The sequence below is a fragment of the Pan troglodytes genome, chromosome 1 (assembly GCF_028858775.2).
Source record: "Pan troglodytes isolate AG18354 chromosome 1, NHGRI_mPanTro3-v2.0_pri, whole genome shotgun sequence".
Classification (NCBI taxonomy): domain Eukaryota; kingdom Metazoa; phylum Chordata; class Mammalia; order Primates; family Hominidae; genus Pan; species Pan troglodytes.
The window spans coordinates 28453226-28475447 of record NC_072398.2 but is presented as its reverse complement, the minus strand read 5'-3'; the positions used below and the strand labels follow the sequence as shown (position 1 = coordinate 28475447).

At 36.7% G+C, this 22222-nt stretch overlaps 1 protein-coding gene across 10 annotated transcripts in view; it reads left to right on the top strand.

Annotated features, from left to right (window-relative positions):
• MARK1 (microtubule affinity regulating kinase 1) overlaps positions 1 to 19082 on the top strand; it is a 136037-nt gene extending 116955 nt beyond the window's left edge. For 4 of the 10 annotated variants that reach the window (XM_009441515.5, XM_016939098.4, XM_016939078.4 and 1 more), the window contains 5 exons: positions 5783 to 5883; positions 7149 to 7313; positions 8248 to 8502; positions 12938 to 12982; positions 16960 to 19082. In XM_009441515.5, coding sequence (XP_009439790.4) covers positions 5783 to 5883; positions 7149 to 7313; positions 8248 to 8502; positions 12938 to 12982; positions 16960 to 17314 — 921 coding nt within the window. In that variant the 3' untranslated portion in view covers positions 17315 to 19082. The remainder of the gene's footprint in view (positions 1 to 5782; positions 5884 to 7148; positions 7314 to 8247; positions 8503 to 12937; positions 12983 to 16959) is intronic. The other 6 variants (XM_016939077.4, XM_063791688.1, XM_063791672.1 and 3 more) reach the window with 3 other exon arrangements.
• Positions 19083 to 22222: the final 3140 nt, after the last annotated feature.

Below are 22222 nucleotides of genomic sequence, written 5' to 3'. Positions count from 1 at the left end.
CTGGGTAAATAATGAAATTAAGGCAGAAATCAAGAAATTCTTTGAAACTAATGAGACCAAAAAGGCAATGTACCAGAATTTCTGGGACACAGCTAAAGTAGTGGTAAGAGGGAAATTTATAGCACTAAATACCACATCAAAAAGCTAGAAAGATCTCAAATCAACACCCTAACATCAAAACTAAAAGAACTAGAGAACCAAGAGCAAACAAACCCCTGAGCTAGCAGACAAGAAATAGCCAAGCTCAGAGCTGAACTGAAGGAGATAGAGACATGAAAAACTCTTCAAAAAATCAATAATCCAGAAGCTGGTTTTTGAAAATATAAATAAAACAGACCACTAGGTAGACTAATAAAGAAGAAAAGAGAGAAGATTTAAATAAGCACAATCAAATGATAAGGAGGATGCCACCATTGACCCCACAGAAATACAAACAACCATCAGAGAATACTAAAAACACCTCTATGCAAATAAACTGGAAAATCTAGAAGAAATGGATAAATTTCTGGACACATACACCCTCCCAAGACTGAAAGGAATAGCTTGAATCCCTGAATAGACCAATAACAAGTTCTTAAATTGAGGCAGTAATAAATCACCTACCAACCAAAAATAGCCCAGGACCAGATGGATTTACAGCTGAATTCTAATAGAGGTACAAAGAGGAGCTGAAACCATTTCTTCTGAAACTATTCCAAACAATTGAAAAGGAGGGACTCCTCCCTGACTCATTCTGTGAGGCCAACATCATCCTGATACCAAAATCTAGCAGACAACAAAAAACTTCAGGTCAATATCCCTGATGAACATCGATGCAAAAATCCTCAATAAAATACTGGCAAACTGAATCCAGCAGCACATCAAAAAGCTTATCCACTGCGATCAAGTTGGCTTCATCCCCAGGATGCAAGGCTGGTTCAACATACGTGAATCAATAAATGTAATCAGTCACATAAACAGGACTAAAGACAAAAACCACATGATTATCCCAATAGACACAGAAAAAGCCTTCGATAAAATTCAACATCCCTTCATGTTCTCAATAAACTAGGTATTGAAGGAACATATTCTGAGTTCCTTAAAAATAGTAAGAGGCATATATGACAAACCCACAGCCAATATCATACTGAATGGGCAAAAGCTGGAAGCATTCCCCCTTGAAAACTGGCACAAGACAAGGATGCCTTCCCTCACCACTCTTATACAACATAGTATTGGAAGTTCTGGCCAGGGCAATCAGGCAAGAGAAAGAAATAAAGGGCATTTAGATAGGAAGAGAGGAAGTCAAATTGTCTTGGTTTGCAGATGACAGGATCCTGTATCTAGAAAATCCTATCATCTCAACCCAAAAGCTTCTTAAGCTGATAAGCAACTATATCAAAGTCTCAGGATACAAAATCAATGTGCAGAAATCACAAGCATTCCTTTACATGAACAGCAGGCAAGCAGAGAGCCAAATCATGAATGAACTTCCATTTACAATTGCCACAAAGAAAATAAAATACCTAGGAATACAGCTAGCAATGGAAGTGAGGGACCTCTTCAAGGAGAACTACAACCACTGCTCAAGAAAATCAGAGGACCAAAGAAGATGGAAAAACATTCCATGTTCATGGATAGGAAGAATCAATATTGTCAAAATGACCATACTGCCAAAGCAACTTATAAATTCAATGCTATTCCCATTAAACCACCATTGACATTCTTCACAGAAATAGAAAAAAACTATTTTAAAATTCATATGGAACCAAAAAAGGGCTCGTATAGCCAAGATAATCCTAAGCAAAAACAAAGCCAGAGGCATCATGCTATCTGACATAAAACTGTACTACAAGGCTACAGTAACCAAAACAGCATGGTATTGGTACAAAAACAGGCATGTAGACCAATGGAACAGAATAGAGAACTCAGAAATAAAACTTGCATCTACAACCATCTCATCTTCAACAAACTTTACAAAAACAAGCAATGGGGAAAGGAATCCCTATTTTAACAAATTGTGCTGGGAGAACTAGCTAGCCATATGCAGAAAATTGAAACTGGACCCTTTCCTTATACCTTATACAAAAATTAACTCAAGATGGAGTAAAGACTTAAATGTAAAATCCAAAACTATAAAATCCCTAGAAGAAAATCTAGGCAATACCACTCAGGACACAGGCATGGGCAAAGATTGTATGATGAAATCGCCAAAAGGAATTGCAACAGAAGCAAAAATTGACAAATGGGATCTAATTAAACTAAAGATCTTCTGCATAGCAAAATAAACTGTCATCAGAGTGAACAGACAACCTACAGAATGGAAGAAAATTTTTGCAATCTATCCATCTGACAAAGGTCTAACATCCAGAATCTACAAGGAACTTAAGCAAATTTACAAGAAAAAAAGAACCCCATTAAAAAGTGGACAAAGGACATAAACAGACATTTCTCAAAAGAAGACATACACATGGCCAACAAACAAGAAAAAAAGGTCAACATCACTAATCATTAGAGAAATGCAAATCAAAACCATAATGAGATACCATCTCATGCCAGTCAGAATGGTGATTATTAAAAAGTCGAGAAACAACAGATGCTGGCAAGGTTTCAGAGAAACACTTTTACACTGTTGGTGGGAATGTAAATTAGTTCAACCATTGTGGAAGACAGGGTGGTGATTCCTCAAAGATTTAGAACTGGAAATATCATTTGATCCAGCAATCCCATTACTAGGTATATACCCAAAGGAATATAAATCATTCTGTTATAAAGGTTCATGCACACTTATGTTCATTGCAGCACTATTAACAATAGCAAAGACATGGAATCAACCCAAATGCCCATCAATGATAGACTGGGTAAAGAAAATGTGGTACATATACACCACAGACTACTATGCAGCCATAAAAAGGAATGAGATCATGTCCTTTGCAGGAACATGGATGAAGCCAGAAGCCATTATCCTCAGCAAACTAATGCAGGAACAGAAAACCAACACCACATGTTCTCACTTATAAGTGACAGCCGAATAATGAGAACACATGGACACAGAGAGGGGAACAACACACACTGGGGCCTTTCAGAGGAGGGCGGAGGTCGCAGGAGAGCATTAGGAAAAATAGCTATTGCATGCTGGGCTTAATACCTAGGTGACAGGTTGATAGGTGCAGCAAACCACCATGGCACACATTTACCTATGTAACCTGCACATCCTGCACATGTACCCTGGAACTTATAAAATAAGATTTAAAAATTAAAAAAAAAAAGAAACAACATTGTAAAAAATAAGGGGAAGAAGAGATTTCTTTTAGGAAAACTCAAAAAGATTTAGAATGCTATAGTAAGTATAAAATACTGTATATAAACTTATGGTATAATTATATAAAATATCACTTTACTGTGAAAGAACCCCCAAAAAGTTGTTTACATGGTTGGTTTCCACATTGGGGAAGTTACCAAACTACAGTTTAAGAGTCTGCAAGGGTAGTTTTCCACCTAATTCCCAAATCCTCAGCAGAAAGAACCTTACCTGCTTAGTGATTACTAGATCTTTTTTATTTGAACTAGGAAAGTCAGCTATAAAAGTTAGTTTTATATGAATGTATGACAAATGGAAGCAGTGACACTGTGTTTCCATAACTTTTGCATAATTGTATCTTAAATTTCCTTGGGGAAATACAACTGATGGTTGCCATACCTGAATGTCACTGGCATTGAAGCCCCAAGGCAAGGGAGGTAGAGTGGGAGGAGCACAAATTCAGAGGCACAGCTTGGAAGGAGAGATCCCATTCACCATCAGCCTTTGAAAAGGAAAGAAATGTCATTGAGAATAGCCAGAAACATTTTAGAGGCTTCTAGAAGATGTATGGTAGCATGATTTGACAAGGAATTAAGTTATTCATATGACAGTTTGGCCAAAATTATGAGATTATCAAAAGCAAATATTTTTATATTGGTACATTTGGTGCCCATGGGGTGATTTTACAGCTTTTCAGTAATCCTTTGCAGTTTTAATAATTGCCCAGGGTGTTTTTCCTGTTTCCTATTACGTATTTCTAAGATTTGTCCTCTAGATTTCAAATTTCCAGTTAATTTCTAGGGAATTAAATATTAGTAGCTTCTAAGAGTAAAGTAGGAAATAATTTAAGTGTTCAAAAATTAGGAATTTATTGATTAAAATAAAATATGGTATGTCTGTACAGTTGCATAGGCTACAGCTGTAAAATGTGGATAGATGTTAATGACATGTTAAATGGGAAAGCAGGTAATGAAACAATTTCTTTCAAACTGTGAAATACGGATGACATTTCTAGTTTTTTGAGAACTTTTGTGTAAGTTAGTTTCATAATGGGTCTGCATAATCGAATCAATTTTCTTTGCCTTAATAACATGGACCAAGTCTTTTTTTTTTTTTTTTTTTTTTGGGACACGGTTTCACTCTGTTGCCCAGGCTGGAGTGCAGTGATGCAATCACAGCTCACTGTATTCTTCTCAACTTCTTGGGCTCAGGTAATCCTCCCACTTAAGACTCTCGAGTAGCTGGGACTACAGGTGTGTGCCATCACACTCAGCTGATTTTTTTGTATTTTTTGTGGAGATGGGGTTTTGCCATGTTGCCTAGGCTGGTCTTGAACTCCTAGCCTCAAATGATCTGCCCTCCTAGGCCTCCCAAAGTGTTAGGATTACAGGCATGAGCCATCACAATTGGCCTACATGTTCCAAGTCTTACCTAAACATTTTAATAATCTTAGCCTGTTTTGCTACCATACTTTTATAGTTTTTAGCATATGCTTTTTATATAACTGGTGGCAAAATTCCTTCCATCTAGGAACCTGCACTACTGAAAAATTTTAAATCTGTATTCAGTTTTGTTTATATGAGTTTTTTTCCTTCTTCAAAGTGAATTCAAGCAAGTATCTATTAAGTTTGTAACCCTCATGATTCAACAATGTTTAGGTTGCTTATATATTTTAAATGCTGGGTTAGTCAAAAGTAGCAAAAATTTTTGTTCTGTTGGGTAAGGATTAAACAGAAGAGTATTATATCCACATTGAAAATCATTTCTGTATATTTTATTACTGGTGAGTAGTCAAGGATTTGGCAGGCACAACAGTGGGTTACAGGTCAAAGGTTGTGTGCATGGTAAGGAGAATTACCTGCCTATCCCTTTTTGCTTATTTTCTCTCTTCTCTCCAAGGCTCCTCAGACTTGGCCTGCCTTCTAGCTCAAACCTGAGACTCGAGGAAATATCTTCAGGGTGGCACTGCACACACCACTGTTGGTGGCCTCAGCTGGACATGCCTTTGATCCTGGGGCATTTAGTCTGCTTAATATTCCTGGTGGTTGAGAGAGTTTCCCAAGCAGGTGAAGAAAGGCAGCCCACAGGCTTCTGAGTGGGCATGCCATCTTCACTGCCCGAGGCTCCTGTTGGTGATGATACTTAGTGTGGAGTTGGCTTGCACTCCTTGTTACTTAGAGCTGCTCACACCTCTGCTCCTGCCCTTTCTCTACCACCAGCTCACAAAGGAGGGAGTGAATAGAAACCCAGCTCTCCTATTGCTTCCAAACTGCTGGCTGCTATTATAGGAGGATAAGCTAAAACTGTAATGAGTTCATTTTTGATGCTTTGTCTTTTACTTCTGAAATCTAAATTAGAGAGAGGCAGGGGATAATCTTGTTAATATAAGATTCTGATCAATTAAAATTCTGTGGATTTTTCTCAAAGTCAGCCTAAATACATTTCTTTGGCTTTCCCAAATATATTTATTATTTTTTAATTGCTTTTTTTTTATTCTTGAAGAACAATGTGTATTCTGGAGGTAGCATGGCAAGAAGGAATACATATGTTTGTGAAAGGACCACAGATCGATACACAGCATTGCAGAATGGAAAAGACAGCAGGTAAATGCCACAGTGCCAAGTAGTAATACCTTTGCTGTTGTTCTGTGTTAGTGCCCTTGCTGAAATGCCTGCAGCCGAATGGGTCAGGAGAAAAGCAGTTATTACATGAAATAGTAAGATTGCAACCAACCGTTCTTAGTAAGACATCTTTCCTGTACCAGGATAGAAGGATGGGAAAACATTTAGAGAAAACAAGAAACAAATCTCTTTACCTGCCAATTTCTGAGTAAAATCTGATAGTAAATATTTTTCTATAACAAAGCAGATCATACCATCCTAATTTCATCTTCATAATTTGAATCTTATTCTCTTATGCACCTGCTGTCTCCTTCCCTTTCACTTCCCATCAAGTCATTGCTGTATCTCAATAAAGGCTTTATTTTCCTCCCTCTGAAAAAAATGTGACCATCTTATTTCTCATCATTCAGAACCACATAATTTTTAAAGTGTTTTATTTCAAATAATAATAAATCATATCATTTTTATTACTTAAAAGATGTGTCTTCTTTCTATCATGAGTCACAAGGACTACTCATCAATATAGTACAAAGACATGGAGCCTATTCTAATGAAATTATTTTCTTAGTACCACCTTCAGTCATTTCAGTAGTGTGTACAACCCATTCTCACATTTGTTTCTTCTCACTTAATAAGAATGTAAAGTAAGTGCTATTGTAAGGCATACAAAGAAAAATGTATCTTCTTTGGACATAAGATAATTGGAAATTGATTTCAGACTTATGATTTTTCCTATACTAAATTTTAAGCTGCAGCTCCGTTAATCTGCAACAGTTAACCTATTGACTCATAATATGATCTAAAAGTGTTTTGATGAATCCAGAGATAATATTTTTGGTATAATTATCAATTCTGATTGTATGAATAATGGACAATGAACTACAGCAACATATCACACCAAACTGTGACTTTGGGGAAGTAAAAAATGACTCCAGTCATAATAATTTTATCTGAAACTATCGTATATCCACAAAAATAATTTTGTACTTTCTCACATTTACATACATAGTGTGTGTGAGATTTTTTTCATAGATGATAGTGATAAATTCACCCTGTATACTTTTCATAAGAATATTAATTGTTTTGTTAGTCATTAATAATGCCACTAATGTTAGTTTCTTTCAAATGTTTCAGTCATGAAAGGTGTTAGTCAGTTTAGATTTTTTAAAATATAGTTCTTAAATTTTAGTAAACCACAATTTTTCCTCTTTTTTTCCATGGTCTTCTCAACTGCTTTATGGTGCAAGCCTTACGGAGATGTCTGTGAGTAGCATATCTTCTGCAGGCTCTTCTGTGGCCTCTGCTGTCCCCTCAGCACGACCCCGCCACCAGAAGTCCATGTCCACTTCTGGTCATCCTATTAAAGTCACACTGCCAACCATTAAAGACGGCTCTGAAGCTTACCGGCCTGGGTAATGTGTTGGTTACATCTCATTTTGTTCGTTAAGAGTTTCTAAAAATATAGCACCATGTGAAAATACATGATAGTCACCATCACATTAAGACCTTTCTAATAAGATTCAGTGTTTGTTATGGAGGAAAAATTGAATTGTAACATAAACTTTCTGTTATTGGAAATGTTGCATATAACTTAAATCATTTTCTAGAGGAATTTTTTTAAGGATTTGATTTTACATCCGTCTATAAAGTTAAAAATTGCTGTTTAATTTGTCATTTAGGTAAATTGATTTTTTTATTATTTAAACCATACGAACAAACACTAGACTGTGAGTTGAGACCCGCAGATAATGATCAGGCTCAATTCCTTGTTCTTAATAAAACCAGGCTTCAGTTTTCCTGTCAATGAAACTGATGAACTCAAAGAGCCTGTTCAGATATAAAATTGTATAATTGTTTTTCTAGTATTTTTCTATTTTAAGATTTCCCAAATTCAGTACATCTGAACATTTTAACCCTCTGTTAGATTTGTTAGGCATATTGGTGGTGCCATGTGGTATTGTAGCATCACTGAGGCCTAAATTAGAAATAGGAAATTATTTTATTCAAAGCCTTTTTAATAAACAATAAAATTTGTGTTCAACATTGCTAAGTGGTTTCAGGAGAATATTAAAAAAATATTTGCAGTACTCCTGGTTTGGCATTCCTGATACTGAAAAGTATTTATCTTTGTGTCCCTGTTTCAGTCATTTCTTGATTTTTAGTGACCAAACAAAAGGTACCTAATTTCAAACTGAAATTTTACTCCAAACCCATGTCTCACATCTCTAATGTGAACAAATAAAGTAGGGCCAAAAGAAGTAGCCATAGCTATTTGTTTCAAGTTTTTAGCTTGAGTGAAAGGTTTTCTTGTCATTATTCTGAATGATATATCTTAATTTGTCCCAGCAGTACAACCCAGAGAGTGCCTGCTGCTTCCCCATCTGCTCACAGTATTAGTACTGCGACTCCAGACCGGACCCGTTTTCCCCGAGGGAGCTCAAGCCGAAGCACTTTCCATGGTGAACAGCTCCGGGAGCGACGCAGCGCTGCTTATAATGGGCCACCTGCTTCACCATCCCATGAAACGGGTGCATTTGCACATGCCAGAAGGGGAACGTCAACTGGTATAATAAGCAAAATCACATCCAAATTTGTTCGCAGGTCAGTACCAATGTACTGTCATGTTTTGATTCCTCTAGAAATTATAAAGGAAACTAGACTTTTTAAAAAAATCTTTATAATAATTTTCTAAAATGGTTTCATAACATTAGAGCTGCTCTTTTACAGAGTTGGAAGAAAAAAATCTAGGAAGACATAAAGTATTTTTCCTTAAGAGAGAGAAAGGAAAAAATGGACAAAATGAGATTTTAAAAATCTGTAAAATAAAATGGAAAGAACAAAGACTTGACTTCAAAAATGTGTGTTTTAACAAAAGATTATTTTATATTTAAAAGCCTTCATTGAGGAAAAGAAATGAGTTTACATGTTTCCTTCAAATTTATCTTGACAATACTTTTAAATTGCTTACTAATAATATATAATTTACATTTTTTTCTTCTTGCATAAAAAGCCTACACACCAGAGTCACAGATCACTTATGCAATTTTACATCATAAAACCTTATCATCAAAACATAGTAAACACAAAATGAATACATGTATAGTAAAGGTCTAATCTACTTAAACAATACAATTATACTTTCTAAAAAGTAAGCATACTTACTATGCTTACTATGCATACATGTACAGTGCACATTGATGATACAAGTTGCTACTACAATGCAGGCTGATGTGGATTTCATCTATTCCTGTGTCCCACTAAATGCCTACTTAAGCCCTGCGACAGACAAAGCACTGTGTTAGGTGCAGAACAGAATCTAAAGATAGGTAAGACGGCATCTGTGCCCTCCAGATTCTTATAGTCTTGTAAGAAGCAGACAAACAACTAGCCATGATATAAAGCAGAACATGTGCTAAAAAGTGTGGGCAACATGCTGGATTCCAGAGGAAGACACAATTGTTTCTATCTAGGGAGACAGTGAAGGCACCCTATCATATAATCATTTCAGCTGCGCCTTCAATGATGGGTAAGAAATAATTATACTTGCTTTAAGAAATACTAATTAAATACTTAGTTTCCAATGTTATTAGTGTTTCTAGGATTTCAAAGAGTGGATGTGGAAAAGAGAAGAAGCAGCTTCAGTCTTACTTGCCTTGTCATGGAGCTATTTATAGGCTTGGTTCATACATCAGTTTGCCCAGTATCACATAGCTGAATTAAAAACTTTAAAGCCTCAAATGTAACATAAATTTCTAACCATATCAGTCAGTGACTTTGTACCATTGGGGCAATTACTATGCAGCATGAAACTTGCTAGAGAAAGAACTAAAAGTTCACCAACAGAGTCAGCATGGAAGTTAGATCATAGTGTTAGCCGGCCATCTGCAGGGTACTAGTCAGATTATCAGTAGTTTCTGCTTTTGGAATTTGTCTATTTAAGGCCATTTCAAAAAGCCAGTACATTCTCATGGTTAAGCCAGAATTAATTTTAAAGTGAAGAAAAATAGGTTTATAGTTTAGTGCTTGATCACTAATTGTGCATTAAGCATTGTGCAAAATATTTCTCTTAACTGCAACAAAAATTTAGACTCTAGGGGAAACAGAGTACTGTGGAAAGGAAGTTGTGAGATAGAATGCCAAAGCAGGAAAGTGCCTTAGAGCTGGTCTGTTGGGAGGTTCTGATAAAGATTGCCATATAGTCTTTGAACACATATGTGGAGACCTACTACGCGCAAGGCCCTTTTGTAGGAGCTATTGCTACGGCAGTGAGTGAGACTGATGGGTCTCCTGCCTTCCTGTGAGCAACTTACTATCTTGAAACATTCCACACATTTAAAGCGTTTCCCTTGCTTGGCTCTGGTTTTCTCCTACCTCACAGACTAGCTATCACTTCTCAGGCTCCTTTGCTGGCTTTTTTCAGATTCCCTTGCCTTTCCCCCAACCTCTAAATATTAGAATGCCCCAGAGCTCAGTCTTTGGACACATTTTTTTCTCTGGTTTTCCTTACACTCTTGGTGATCTCAGTCAGGCTCATGACATTAGATTCCGTCCTGTATGAACAACTCCCAACTGTATCTCTAGCCCACATCTCTCTCCTGAACTGCAGACTCATATCCAACTGCTGCTCAGCCTCTCCACTTAGATACGTTATAGACTCTGAAACAGAACATGTTCAAAAGTAAACTCTCATTCCTCTTCCCAAACCTGTCCCTCCCTCATTCTTCACCATGTTAGAAATTGGCAGCCTTGTCCTTACAGTTGCTCAGACCATAAGCCTTGGAGTTATCCTTGACACTTCTTTTCCTCATACCACCTCAGATCCATTGGCAATTTGTGTTGGCTTTACCTTCACAGCATTTCCAGGATTTAACTGCTTGTATCACTCCCGCCACTGCCTTCATACTCTGAACCACTATTCATCTTTCACTTCCTCATAGGTCTCCTAGTTTCTGTCCTTGTCCTCCTCTTCTGTTTCAGCAGTGTCATGTCACGTCTGATCATGTCACTCTTAAATTTAAAGCCCCTGATTAGCTTTCACCTTGCTCAGAATACAATTCTGTGCCCTCACTGTGGCCTGTGGGGCCTTGTGTAACCTGGCCATCCATTTCTGCTCTGACCTCTTCTTCTCCCACTCTTCCCCTTGCTGCTTCCACACCAGCCACACAGGCACCAGACTGTCCTCAAGTACATTAAGCACTGCTTTGGCATTGTGTACCTGCTATTCCTTCTGCCTGGAATTCTCTGCCCTGAATACCTGCATGGCTCACTTCTACACCAAACCTTATGATTTTCTAACCATAGCTCATTCTTATATAGGGAACAACCCAGTTTGTTCAGTTGAGTATATATTGCTATCTGTAGGTAATTGTTTTTTAAGTGTTAAGTGTTGGAGAGCATGCTGTGCTGCATATGCTGTTAGAGCCAGCTGCACCTTCTGTAGCTCCATCTGCCTCCTACCATGGCTACTTAAAGCAGACTTCCTGGGCTCTTTGAAACAATTGCCAAGTAGCAGAAATTCTTCCAATGTTCCTACTGGCATCCAGGTAGGCAGGAACAGGGTATGGGTCAATTGCTATTTCAGTCAATTACAGCAGAGGAGATAGGGTCTAAGGGACATTTCACTCCTAATGTTTTAAGTTTGGCAGCTGTGGTATAGGTGTTTGCTAATAGTGAATAATAAAGCATAATATAAATAGGACAGAAAAGTCCAGTGAGATTTTTGTCCCTTCCTAAAGGAATTTTGTCTTAGCAGTGGGAGTCAACAGCATTACTGTCTTGCTTGCCAAATTGGTATACTGCCCATCTGTGTATATCAGTTCATCTACATGTAACTGAAAATGTACATTTCACTTTCAGCCTGCTCAAAAATGTTTTATTTATTTCAATGTGCTATAATAAAAATGGATTTGTATAGATGGCATTGAATTTTTATTATACTTCCCAATGAAAATGCCAGTTATTAAAAATAGAAATTTAAGAAATTACATTTGAATGTGAGAATACATTTTAGTATTCTTTTAAATTCAGATAGAAAAAAATTTTTTTTCATAATATGTTTGTTAAGAAAGGCATGTATTAGTTAAAGACCCTGAGAGGCATAAGGCATTCATATTCTTAAGAACAATTTAAAATTTTAGGGCTTGGTATGTGGGTGTGTTTTATGAATTTGGGGGATGGGAGAGTACCACTGATTTTATTCTTATTGCATTCGTTTTACATAAATAATAGAAATGTTTCTGGAATGGCTAAAACATTAAGACAGTATTAACTTAAGGATTCAAGTTGGTGATTTTTCCCACTATTTAATAGTATTTTACCCTTTATCACAAGATATTTAATTACCTTTAAAAATAACAAAGCATTAAAATTTTGGTAGACTTCAAAAATATTAATTACATGCAACACAGAACAATTAGTAGTGTTTTCCTGGTTTTATTTCGCAGGTGGATATCCAGGTAAGGTCAGTGTTTTTATTTAAGATTGAATCCGTGTTTTTAGACTTGCCTACATGGATAGGCTGTTAATTTGCTGTGATATTTTATCATGTGCATGAATTGTTAGCATAACTTCTAAAAGAAATTGCTTATTTAGAAATTGGTGTTTATTTGCTAACTACAAGGTTAATGTATATATTTTCTAAATTGAGCGACTACTAGAATTATACATAATTACAAATTTGAAGTTGAATCTTGCTATTGATAATTATTAAATAGTTTTTACTTTAGATTAAACTAAACCAAAAGATAAATTATGACTTCAAATGAATCATGGCTGGGAATTGGAAGATTATGAAAAAAAATTTCAAACTTTCACCTTATATTGCCTCTTGACAAAAATGAGTAGACGCTCAATAAATGATAAATTACATGCGGTTATGGTGAAAAACATGAGAAATAGTCTCAGACTGACTGGTAATAGAAAACTGTCATGGTAGAAGTTTGCTCAACAAGCTAATTTTAAAATAATTTTAGATATAGGTTTTCTTGATATATTTTTTACTTTTATCATTAAATCTCAACCTTCACTTTGTTTTGAGGGATCCAAGTGAAGGCGAAGCCAGTGGCAGAACCGACACCTCAAGGTGAGGAGCCACTATTAATACTTCGCTGCTAGGTCCCTGTGTATGAAAACGTACTTTTGAAATACTTACAGCACTTAATGATCATGAATAGATCTAATAACTAGATAGCATGCGTATTTTAGATTTTTATATTGGGGTGGGTTTTCATAATGTTACCTAGCATTCAATTCAGTCAACTTTAAATTTGTTTTCCAAACATGCATTTGAATTGTGTACTTGGTATAGAAATAGGCTTTCTGTTCTATAAAGTATGTCAAGCTGAAGAATTAATAGATTAAATGTACTGATATTTTTCTCACTAAAGTAATGTAACTAAAATTAGTCTGAGTCAAATAGCACAAACAACACAGAACAGGGAGATAATTACATGTAGGAAGATTTGATATTAGTAATATATTTTAGGTGATAATTCAGTGTTTGACCACATTTAAAAATTCTATCCAGGCATACTTTTGGGGATTTCTTTTTTTGACATTTCATGCTAGTTGTATATTCATTCTGGCAATGGGTTTCATACTTGAGCACAATCAGAATTACAGGGAAGACTTGATAAAAAGGTTGCTGGATCCCACTCCCAGGGTTTCTGATTCAGGGGCCGAGGCAGGTGCCTGTGCATTTGCATTTCTATCAAGTCCCCAAGAGATGCTTATGCTGCTGTTCTAGGGACCACATTATGGACATGTTAGTACTTGTGTTCATATTTTACAAATGGGAGATTTAAGAAATGAAGACATTAATTTATTTTGAGTGTACCCAAGCATTAAGGGATGCAATGTAAATTTTACAACCAACAAGTATTCCACAGTATGAAAGGCTCTGGCTTCATTCAGGAACGATTGTGACCAGCTGAACACAAGCCTCCAATTTGATTTCTACTTTTCAAGTTACTTAAAATATAAAACATAATTAACTTTGGAAAACTATAGCATTCCCATGTAGTCTTTTTAACAAACTGTGCTATATTTACATTTAGTAATAATAGTTGAAATGTTTCTTTGTAGAGTTAGGTACCTGAGTCACCACGGTAGGGAGCCACAGGGGAGCAAGACAAATATTCTTCACTTTCTTCTGCCTTTTATAGAAACATGGAGGACTTGTTCTTAGCCTCTCCCTCACTTAGTCTTCACTTTTGAGCCCCTCCTTGCTTTTCATCCTATATTTCCACTAAATTTCCCTCTGAGACATTTAGTAGTGTGTGGCATTGCAAGTGGCCCTTAATAGTTGCATTTTTGTCCTTTTAATGTAACTATATAATTTTATTACATTATAAGAATTAGTAACTGATATTTTATAAATGTTTACACAATACTTTTCACATTCCCTTTTGTTTGGTTGTTGTTGGGTTTGGTTCTATTTTTGCTTTTGAACTGACTTATTGAATACTAACTATAAAGTACTTTCTGATCATTTAATTTTCACAACAACTAGGTGAAAATGCCTATTTTACAGATGAAAAAAAACAGCAAGGAACATAGGTGGGATCAAGCCAGCTATAATAAGGTTCTGTCATTTCAGGGAGATGAGGTGATACTGTGGTTAGAAGTATAGGTTCTCAGCCAGAGTGCATGGGTTTCAGCTATGTTCTACCACTTACCTTACTGTGTGGCTTTGGGGAAGTTACTTCAACTCTGCGTGCCTCCATTTCCTCACTCTAACTGCCTCATAGCGTTGTTCTGAGGGGTAAATGAGTAATTAATACATTTTAGGCACTTAGGACAATTCCTGCACCTAGTAAGTACTCAATAAATGTTAGCTGTTATTATATTAATATCCACATTTCCAGGAGCTTTCTACAATGACATTATCAGTGGCAATGTCTGTGAGACCATGCAGAAAAATATTTCATTGTCTTAAGGTCATCTTAAGGTGGAATAGAAGGAAACTAGACTTAGAATAATATCCCTAAATTCTAGTCTTCACTTTTCAACTCATTAGCTCTATAACTTCAGAAAACTAATTTTTTTTTTTCTTCTGAGACCAAGTTTTGCTCTGTTGCCTAGGCTAGAGTGCAGTGGCACGATCTCAGCTCACTGCAACCTCCACCTCCCAGGTTCAAGCAATTCTGCCTCAGCCTCCCAAGTAGCTGGGATTACAGGTGCGTGCCACCACACCTGGCTAATTTTTGTATTTTTAGTAGAGACGAGGTTTCACCATGTTGGCCAGGCTGGTCTCAAACTCCTGAGCTCATGGTCCTCCCACCTTGGCCTCCCAAAGTGCTGAGATTACAGGTGTGAGCCACAGAAAACTAATTTTAAGTTTTCCAGCCATCAGTTCCGTCTTTAAAATGAGTGCTCAGTCAACTGATCTCTCAGGACCCTTCCAGCATGCCGATTCCACCAGAATTATACATGTGACCTTGGTAAATGACTCTGGTTGGCTTGCAAGCCCTAAGAGGCCTGTGATGCAATGGCTTAGATTCAGTGGGCAAAAAGAGAAAAATAGAGAACACGATGAAGTAAATACTTTCCATACTTATTAATAGTCTTTGGAAATTTATTTTCTCTACGTATTCCTTTCCTTATTTTCTTAAGATTGCATAGTTTGCAGAGCTTTGGGGACTCAGATACCTAGGCTCAGACACCTGGAAATGAAGTAGATAATATATATAAAATTATACATGAATATATATCATACTATTGATACAAAATGTATATATATATTAATTTAAAAGATGTATGCAGTAGATTATAAACTCCTTCCAAGGGACTTTTTTTTCTTAAATCACATAAGTGAGATAGGTTAACAAGTTGCAATTGTAACATCTCTATTTGGATAATTGTTCAAGAAATTTAATTACAGGATTTTCTGTATCACGAATAATCTATTAACTTTGATGAAGCTATGAAGGTTTCTTTCTATGACTGTTTGAAATAGGTTTTTTGTTTCCATATTACTTGGGGAATGCCTGCAATAAGTAAAATTCAGTGAGATTTAGTCATTTAACAAATATGTTAATTATTACTATGTACCCAGCACAGTTCTAGATGCCCGAGATATATCAGTGAATGACATAGACAAAATTCCTTGCCCTCCTGGAGTTTACAGTCTAATGGTAGATTCAGACAACACCCTAACAAATGGGTTAAATAATATGTTAGAATGTGTAAGTGCTATCGAGAAAAATAAAGCAGGCTAAGGGGGCTTGGCCATGCTAGGATAGGAGTTAGGGTACAATATGAGCAAAGATTTGAAAAAAGCAAAGGAGTTAGCGTCGCAGCCATCTGGGGAGAAGCATTCATGACAGAGGGAACAGTCTGTGCAACAGCCTTGTGGCAAGAACATAACCCGTGTGTTCAAGGAGCAGCATGGAGGCCATTGTGTTCTGATAGGAGTGAGGAAGGAGAAAAATTCTAGGAAATGGGATTGGGGGTAGTAGGAGTTGGAATGGAAGTCATGGGGAACGTTGTAGACTGTTTTAAGGATGTCTTTAGTGAAATGAGAAGTCACTGGAGGACATTGAGATGTGTGGTATAATCTAACATCTTTACCTAATTGCAGTACAACATTCTTTCTCAACCTTACCAGGTAAACGAATTATTTTTCCCTCTGAAGTTACGACATTCCTCCTATCCAAAAAGGCAGAAAAAAGAAATTTTTTATATTTCAAAAATGTATATTTACAAATAGAATATTAGTGGTCCCTATTTTGTGTGTGTGCTTGAACAGAGAAATATGGAACTGAAGAAGGTATTAAGTTCTTCACTTTCAGTTGCAGACTTGTTTCCCTCAGACCACTTATATTTAAGAAAAATGCTATTTGAGATTGACAATATTAAAAGTCAAAACAGGTGGCATCTTGGGGTGTGTTTCTGTAACAGCAAGATAACATAAATCTTTGCGTCCATCTGAGGGTGGTCTGCAAATTAGGTAGTGTTATTAGGCACTGAACTACGACCACTTAGATTTTATGTGTGTTTTGATCTCTTTGCTGAGTGAAATATTTGTTTTCATTCTTTCCCTTTGCCCTCTTCTTCCAGAAGTACATCAGGGGAACCAAAAGAAAGAGACAAGGAAGAGGGTAAAGATTCTAAGCCGCGTTCTTTGCGGTTCACATGGAGTATGAAGACCACTAGTTCAATGGACCCTAATGACATGATGAGAGAAATCCGAAAAGTGTTAGATGCAAATAACTGTGATTATGAGCAAAAAGAGAGATTTTTGCTTTTCTGTGTCCATGGAGACGCTAGACAGGATAGCCTCGTGCAGTGGGAGATGGAAGTCTGCAAGTTGCCACGACTGTCACTTAATGGGGTTCGCTTCAAGCGAATATCTGGGACATCTATTGCCTTTAAGAACATTGCATCAAAAATAGCAAATGAGCTTAAGCTGTAAAGAAGTCCAAATTTACAGGTTCAGGGAAGATACATACATATATGAGGTACAGTTTTTGAATGTACTGGTAATGCCTAATGTGGTCTGCCTGTGAATCTCCCCATGTAGAATTTGCCCTTAATGCAATAAGGTTATACATAGTTATGAACTGTAAAATTAAAGTCAGTATGAACTATAATAAATATCTGTAGCTTAAAAAGTAGGTTCACATGTACAGGTAAGTATATTGTGTATTTCTGTTCATTTTCTGTTCATAGAGTTGTATAATAAAACATGATTGCTTAAAAACTTGTATAGTTGTCTAGATTTCTGCACCTGAATGTATGTTTGATGCTTTGATTTGAAAATGTTCTTCCCTGTTATTTACATTCTGGTGGGTTTTTAAAATTCTTACCTCCATCATGCAATTTTGAAAATTGTGTCCAGAATTAAAAGTGCATAGAAATAGCCTTTACAATTGTAGCATGGACCTTTAAAAATTGTTTTAAAATCTTATTTAAATTTAAACCAGAAGCTGAAAAATAGATCAGCTTTATTATACACAAAATTATTACTGCTTATCTTTGCTCTTTTCCTTGTTATCCCGCAAGGTTTAGTTGAGAAGATACAAAATGTTTACAGTGTTGGCACTTAGAGTTTTTAAATTCAAGTACATGAAATTCAGTAATAGCATTGCCTTGAGCTAACTAGGAAGTACTGGGAAAAAAGTTAAATCTACATCAAGTTTCTTTTGAACTTTGAAGTGTTTTCTGACCCACTGCTAACTGTAGCAACAAAATTTAAAAGAAAAAAACCATACTTTATCTGGCTATTATAACATAAACTGTCACGTAGGTTTGCTGCCTTCAGAATACCGCAATTTAATTGCGGGAATATAATAATATTGGGACTGTTTCACAGCACAAACTCATCTTTACAGTGTTGATCAATGCATCAGTTAAGAAATAATGCCACCTCAGGAATTAACTGGCATTGGGAACATTTGCCTCATTCTCCTGCTATCCTCTTCATTCACCCCTGCCACTGTAATATCTATAAGTACTTAAGAGACTTGTGAGCAAAACATACTATTTATAACAGTATATGATTGATTTATGCTTATGTGGTTGTTCAGTTTGTTCCCATGTAACTCGTTTGTTTTAAATATTTTGCCAGATTTCTTGTATTTATTCCACATCATTATGCCTATAATGTGCCGCTTTGTGATTGGGCATTTGCCTACTTTTCTTTCATAATTAGTGATATATGCGATGTAAAACCACTAGTAAAGGTACATTTTAATACTTGTTATTTTATACTGAATTAGCCTTGGAGGTTGACTGTGCAATGTTATTTACTGTTGTAATTACTGTAATACCAACATATGGGCCCCATCTGCACACTCCTGAAAAACAGAAAGTGTATTCAAATTTTATCAGTTTAAAGAAAATAAAGCTGTGATAAATACTGTAATTCCAACCTACATTAGAAGGTCTAAGTGTAGGTGATGTGCCATTCCATAATGGCTTCCAGACTAGGGTGAATTTTACGTTCTGTACTGTACTGTGATGTAGCTTTCTTCTGTAACAGTTATGTTTTAAAATTAAGTGAGTTTTTTTTTTTTTGCCTTAGCAAAGGGTGGTGTTTGAAAAAAAAAATGTGTAGCCCCTTTTTAACCTAGTGTTCATTCAAAAAAAAATTGATGCAAATCTTTATTCACTTTCACTGGTGCACACTGAAATTTTACTTGAACAGTTCTCATAATAAAGCACTTGTCTTTTGCTCTTTATCAGAATGTGAATTACCTGTTTTCTGGTACAAAAGTATTCTGTATGAGGAGTTTATTGTATGTGTTCTAAATTTAGTTGGCAAAGGGTGAAGCTGTGAAGGTTTTCAAGATTATTGAAACTATGAAGGTTTCTTGTCATTATGACAAGAAAGTTTAATCTTTTTATAGGAATTCCTGTCACTGAAATACTTTTTTAAAAAAATAGACTCATGTGTTTTCCACGGTAGAAACTGATACTTTTTTACATTTTCTCACTGTGGCCAACTCTTCTGTGTTTGTAGAAAGGAATTTGACTTCAATGTCTTTTATGAACTAAAAATGAAATCTTGATACTTTAGATTTTTCATTTTATGTGTTCATGACAACATAAATATTTTTCAAAGATTTAGAGGAATTTTGCAATATGTTTGCATAAATAAATACCAGTTTATGTTCACTGGCTATGTGATACCAGGATTTCCTTGGCTTCTGTTGAAATATTATTTGATATGACATCCCTTATATTAAATTAATTATTTTGTAGAAACTGGGGCACAGCATTTTATTTGTTAAATGAAAAGAATAAGATGAAATATACTCCAGAACCTTGTTCCAATAATATTCTCTAAGATAGAATTTGATTTAAAACCTAAAAGCTCTTATTTTGAGGTGATTTTCACCAACAGTGTCATTTCGCACCATGGGGGGAGAAAAGCATACGGTGAGCAGCAAGGCACCAATTTACTGTAAACTAGTGATTCCATTAGCCTGTGCAAATTAATCAAGATGACCTCTGCCTTCATTTTCGAAATACCCATTGAAATACCTACTGTGTCTTAAGATACATAAAAAAAAATTATAAAAGATGGTTCCTACCTCTCTGAGATTTTGGTCCATTTGAAAAAATAGATGTAAATATATGCACAACTAAAACATACACACACACACAGAGAGGAAACTGAAAGCGGTGAAACAAGCACAGATAATAGATGCTATAGAAATTCAGAGAAGAGTGAATTCTGTATGGACATTGGAAAGGTGGGTCTTTTAAGGGATTTGAAGAGTGGGTAAAATTTAAGAGACAATAGAAAAGATCCTACAGATGGAAAAAAAGCTACAAGTTAGTAATAGCTCTAAGTCATGTTAAAAAATAAACCACATATTCTAGGAAGTGGCAGGGTTCACATAGCTTGATTAATAGCTGATTATGTAAAGCATTAATTGGCAGTCTCAGCTTGGACTTGATCTATGGATAGAGGGGAGAAATTACGAGGTTTTTTTAAGCCAAGGAAGTACCTAATAAATTGGTTGTTAAAGAATGGCTTATTAATTCAGCAAGTTTGTTGAGTGCCAGGGTACATTAGTGTCTAGGTTCTAGGAAATAGCAGTAAAAAAAATGTATCATAGAAATGTATGAACTCGATTAAAGACTAGAGGCAGGAAGATCTTTTCAGAGGTTAAAACAATAAAGCATGAATGAAATAGCATAGATGTGGGGTGGTTAACACAGGGTGGAAAAAGGTAAAAGGAAAGAGACATTTCAAAAGATGTATCAACAAGGTATATGAGAGATGTTTCAAAAGATGTATCAACAAGGTATCATGGGCCAAGTGCAATGGCTCATGCTTGTAATCCCAGCACTTTGGGAGGCCTAGGTGGATGGATCACTTGAACTCAGGAGTTCAAGAACAGCCTGAGCAACATGGTGAAACCCTGTCTCTACAAAAAATACAAAAATTAGCTGGGCATGGTGGCATGCATCTATAGTCCCAGCTACTTGGGAGGCTGAGGTGGGAGGATCGCTTGAGCCTAGGAGGCAGAGGTTGCAGTGAGCTGAGATCATGCCACTGCACTCCAGCCTGGGTGACAGAGTGGTCCCTGTCCCCCCTCCGTCTCCAAAAAAACAAGGTGTCATGAATAGGATTCACAGACTGTAAGAAAGATGATTGGGTGGGAGCAGAGCTTCCTGGCATAGGATTCAAGTTTTCAGCTTGCATTTTAAGACTTCCACTTTCACTTAACGTGGAGCAGCAAGTACCAGATTTACTCTCCCACCTAAGACAATGAAGAAACGAGATATATGAAATAATAAATTCACACAATGTTTTCATCAGAATAAAAACAATTTTTAAGACATTGGCTATTAGTCAATGAAGAACAATGATCCTTGAGAGGAAAACAAACAAAATGACCTCTATGATTGGCCCAGCCTGTGGCACAGGGAGAGGAAAATCAAGTTGGAGCTTGGCATTCTCTGGTTAAGAAGTCAGAACTGAGAGGCCAGGGAGGCCAAGACAGCTAGAGTCTGCAGGGAAGAGCGGGGTGGGGGGATACCAAAGAAACAGCTCTGGAGATCTGCAGAAATCAGCACATGAATGTAAGAAAACTAAATGAGGCCAGTGAAAGAACCACCTGAAAGTATTAGAGGGAACAATTCATCGAACCTCATGCAAGGGTAATGCCTGTTCCACCCAGTCATTTGTAGAAAACAATTCATGGAGCAGTGGGCATAGTACTCAGAAGAGTTTTGCCTCAGTAGTGGGAACTACTTAGCACTAAATTCTGCCTTGGTACTGCTTAACACAAGCCATATCCAGAAGGATAAGGGTTTCTGAGTAACAACTGTGTCCCAGAACAAAGTTCAAGAATATAGTAATAGAAAATGTGCCAGGCACGGTGGCTCACGCCTGTAATCCCAGCACTTTGGAAGGCTGAGGTGGGTGGATCGCCTGAGGTCAGGAGTTCAAGACCAGCCTGGCCAACATGGTGAAACTCCGTCTCTACTAAAAATACAAAAATAAGCCAGGCGTGGTGGCACATGCCTGTAATCCCAGCTACTGGGGAGGCTGAGGCAGGAGAATTGCTTGAACCTGGGAGGTGGAGGTTGCAGTGAGCCAAGATCGTGCCACTGCACTCCAGCCTGGCTGACAGAGTGAGACTGCCTCAAAAAAAAAAAAAGAAAAGAAAAAAATACAAAAATTAGCTGGGTGTGGTGGTGCATGCCTGTAATCCCAGCTACTCGGGAGGTTGAGGCAGGAGAATCACTTGAACCCGGGAGGCAGAGGTTGCAGTGAGCCGAGATCACACCATTGCACTCCAGCCTGGGCAACAAGAGCAAAACACCATCTCAAAAAAAAAAAAAAAAAAAGAAAGAAAAAGAA